General features: G+C 40.3%; 1 protein-coding gene and 1 long non-coding RNA gene across 3 annotated transcripts in view; both read right to left on the bottom strand.

The window, feature by feature from the left end:
- si:ch211-196i2.1 (collagen alpha-1(I) chain) overlaps nt 1-3,916 on the bottom strand; it is a 168,410-nt gene that overhangs the window by 95,992 nt on the left and 68,502 nt on the right. For both annotated transcript variants that reach the window (XM_032540370.1, XM_032540369.1), the window contains exon 2: nt 234-381. In XM_032540370.1, coding sequence (XP_032396261.1) covers nt 234-381 — 148 coding nt within the window. The remainder of the gene's footprint in view (nt 1-233; nt 382-3,916) is intronic.
- Nucleotides 1,122-3,916, bottom strand: part of LOC116704764 (uncharacterized) — an 11,406-nt gene continuing 8,611 nt past the window's right edge. Inside the window, exon 3 of the long non-coding RNA XR_004335768.1 lies at nt 1,122-1,187. This is a non-coding gene — a long non-coding RNA (uncharacterized LOC116704764). The remainder of the gene's footprint in view (nt 1,188-3,916) is intronic.

Here is a 3,916-nt window from a genome sequence, read left to right as displayed (position 1 = left end):
ATGCTGTGTGGACTAGCCAGACCCTCCTCTGAAGCACTGTAGAGGAAAGTCTGGCAATGCGAGACTACTCAAAACAAAAGGATACCACTAATAAGATATCCCACAGTGAAAATGTTTAACTGACTAACTGGGGGATACTATTGAAAAAATGATGAGTTACCAAAACCTAACATACCTTAGAATGGCATTATTAATAGTTACTGTAACATACGAAGATGTAGATGAAAGCATACCTGTCAGTAAGGAGATGTTGAAAAGAGAGAGCCAAGGTGGAGTACTGTCCCACTTGTAGGACTGGACACCTGTTGTCGTCCACAGTCACTGAGGCATTACTATTGTTTGACATGTGAAGAGAAAGCTCCTGTAGAATGTTCACCTCATCTGTAGGGAGAAAACACAGCTTAAGTTATAAAAAAAGCTTTTCTTTTTCTTTTTTTGGTGATTTATTTTTGGCATTTATTTGATAGGGCAGCTTGGGCATGAAAGGGGTGAGAGGGGGGGACAACATGCAACAAACTCAGACTCTCAGCTCGGAACCAAACCTGCAGCCGCTGCGGCGAGGATTGAGCCTCTGCATATGGTGCACGCTCTACCAGGAGATCTACCCAGGCACCCTCAAAAAGCTTTATGCATATCAACATAATGCAGACATTAAATATCATCTCAAACAAGCACAGATCATTTCGTCCTACGATATTAGAGCAGTGTATAATGTGCTTGTATAAGAAGAACCCAGTGCATGCAAATATGTAGTGAGACATCAAAGTGATTCAAAAGAGTTTTCATTACAAACAGAGAAGGAGTTAAGAAACAGAACTTAATCTTTCATCTATCTAATTAATGTTATAGCAGCATCACTAGAGTCAAAATGAAGGGTTTCTGTAACTTTTTGATGCATTTGGCCAGCTCTAGGATTGGCCCAAATGAAGGGGAATTTCTCTGCTACAGCCTGCAATGATATTGTAGCTACAGACGCTTTCCTGTTTCAACATGACAATGCCTCTGTACAAAAAGCCAGATTCATGAAGAAAAAGGTTTTCTTGCACATAGTCCTGACTTAACCTCATCTTGCATCTTTGTGATGAACTGGATCTAATCACCCAACATCAGTGCTGGACCTCACTAATGCCCTAATGTCTGAATGGAAGCAAATCCCTGTAGCCATGTTCCAAAATCTGGTGGAAAGCCTTTTCCAGTTATAGATCAGTGTCCATTAAAATGGCATGTTCAACAATGAGTAAAAGGTGTAATGGCTGGTATCCACATACTTCTGGCTCGCTGTGTTTGATCTGCACCGTTTTAAAATTGGGGAACTCAGACATCAACCACCTGCAGCAACCAAACCAAATCATTCTTCTTAGGAACTTAACATGCTGTGAACAGACCACTGATGGCATTCCTAAAAAGCGGAAAACCACTGACGGGGCCATTGCTTTTAAAAGCTGCACAGGGCTGCTACTAATTCCATCCTATTTAAAAACTTTTTTCCTTTGGTGCCCCATATTGCTGAACATTGTACAGTGGAACACCCACTGGCGTTTTTCACATCATTAAAAGCAAGTTTTAGGAGAGTCTTACTTTTTACTTCATGGGAGCAGGTAAAGTGCGTTTCGTCATGTCCTGTACACAGGTGGGTTCTGTTGAGGAACTCTGCGCTTTAACAACTCCTCCGGAGGATTATAAATATAGCTCTTCATTATATCTGGAGAAAGTGAGTCACCACTCTAAGGCTGGTATTGTTATATACTGATCAGACTTTAACCTGGGAACTGACTGAGATCATTTCTAACTTTCTAACATTATGTGAGAGGAAGTGCTAAGCCTAAAGAGGCTAACAGAGAAGGTGCATTTTAGTAACATGCGAGTGGAAATATCTTTTTGATATGTTAGAGTGATCATGGGCAGCAGGGCGCCTGAAAAATACAATAGCAGCACTTAAACATGAACATTTTGGAGTTTCCAAAGGGCACACACAATATTTGGACTGCTTAAACGGATCTCTCAAGCACTTTCATTAATGAACTGATGTCTGTTCGCTCTTAAGAGACCCGTTTGCTCTTAACACTCAATTGGCAGCAGTGCCAGAGAAATCCCTTGTCTACAAAGAGCAACATAGTTGCACTCTGCTGCCCCGAGGAATGGCACTAGGGGAACACATCTGGTAAAAAAAATCTACAATGAGTAAAATCTATCTGGTGTTGCACTAAACATTTCAACCACATCAGCCTTCCAGGAATCCTCAAAGATATATGGACGAAAAACCCTTAGAGGAAATGATTTGAATAAGGGTTTGCTTTGCACTTTTAACCTTTCGTTCCACAGCCGTGTGGAATGTGAGGTCAAAACGTCTACTACTCAAGTAAACAAGGGGCTCAGAGTCACAATGGCAATTAAATGAGATACCCCTTTGTTTATCTAAGTCCACAAAGAACACAGATGATAAACAGAACTTTGCCCAGTCATATTTCAGATTTTAATCTCACAATTTGCTGTTAATGTTGTTTTCTCAACAGAAACATACAGAATGAGGTCAATGAATTCTGCTTAATCATGGGTCAATTCGATTTTGAGGGCTAAATATGCCAACCATTCCCGCTGATGCTAGTGTTAATGGAGCACGCCCGCAAGCTTAGTTTACATTTCAAGTAGTATTACTTGCCAGACTAATTTGCAAATTGTGCTTCTTTTTCCTCTCAATGCCTCAGGACGCAGTTGAATGGACAACCAATCAGAGCAAAAAAACAACATAGCTCTGAGCATCACATTCAAGTTGGGGCGATGCTTGGTTAAATCACATCAATTGCAATGGTATACATGATCAACTGAATGACATTTTTGATCTTGCATTTGTCGTAAAAATAAGGCCAACCGATTAAAGCTTATATGACTATTTTCTTTTTAACTAATGTGAAGAAGAAAAGATAACATTTTTTAAAAGGAATCACTGCCCTGTCAAATGGTTAGTCTGAACATATCCTACTTTGCAGTGGTTTCCCAAAGCTGCATCAAGCTGCAAAGTGAGATCATCTACTATGCCAACAGACAAGCTGATGAAAAACTGTTATTAATGCTTATTCCACTAATAGCAAATATATCTAGGCTTTCAAGTTTTGGATTTTATGTTACATGAAAGGAACAGACTCTTCAAGATGACAGCAAACATGCCATGTCTACTCTGTCTCTAAAACTCGCTGTGGGCTGAGAATAGATGATGGGACTCTGAGGTGGACGAGATGCAGCTGCAAATGCCATTGGCATGAAAGAATGAAGGTAGATATGATTAGTATTATTACTTCGCTGAAAGCCACACAGCTGGTGGATGAGCCACGTATGGTGAAGCATGAATCAAGTAGCTGAATCAATCTCGTAATGCAAAAGCGACCAGGTGGTCTGCCTGAACTAATGATACACTTAATTTGTGTCAAAGGTGTGACGGTTCTGTGATATATGGAGATACAAGGTTTCTGCTAACAGTGACAAATTATTTCAGCACTAAAGGGATGTAATCACACACAAGACAATTGTGCTAAATACCATCAGTATTGATGTAGAAACAATGACCTCAAAAATGTAGAAATATCCATTTTACTCAAAACAGTCAAAGCCGGGACCATATTGATGTAGGGTTGGGCGGTAATACGGTATACCGCAGGGTCTGAAACACAGCAACGGTATCACTTTCAGTACAGTCATTTAAAAAAATGCAATGCACTTATATAGGAGACAGGGATTAAATATTTAATATCATTTATTTAATGCCTAAAAATGCTTATGGTTGTCATCACATGACAGTGTTAAGGAGAAAGAGAGAGAGAGAGGGGGGGGGGATGCAAGTCGCGCACCGAGTGACCTGGTCTCGAAGAATAACTCAACTTCTGCAGTTTGGCAGCGTTTGGGGTTCCTCCCTAATGAGAAG

The sequence above is a fragment of the Etheostoma spectabile genome, chromosome 16, assembly GCF_008692095.1.
Source record: "Etheostoma spectabile isolate EspeVRDwgs_2016 chromosome 16, UIUC_Espe_1.0, whole genome shotgun sequence".
In the NCBI taxonomy this organism is placed as follows: domain Eukaryota; kingdom Metazoa; phylum Chordata; class Actinopteri; order Perciformes; family Percidae; genus Etheostoma; species Etheostoma spectabile.
Note: the sequence above shows the minus strand (reverse complement) of the source record. Positions and strands in the feature narration are given on the sequence as shown.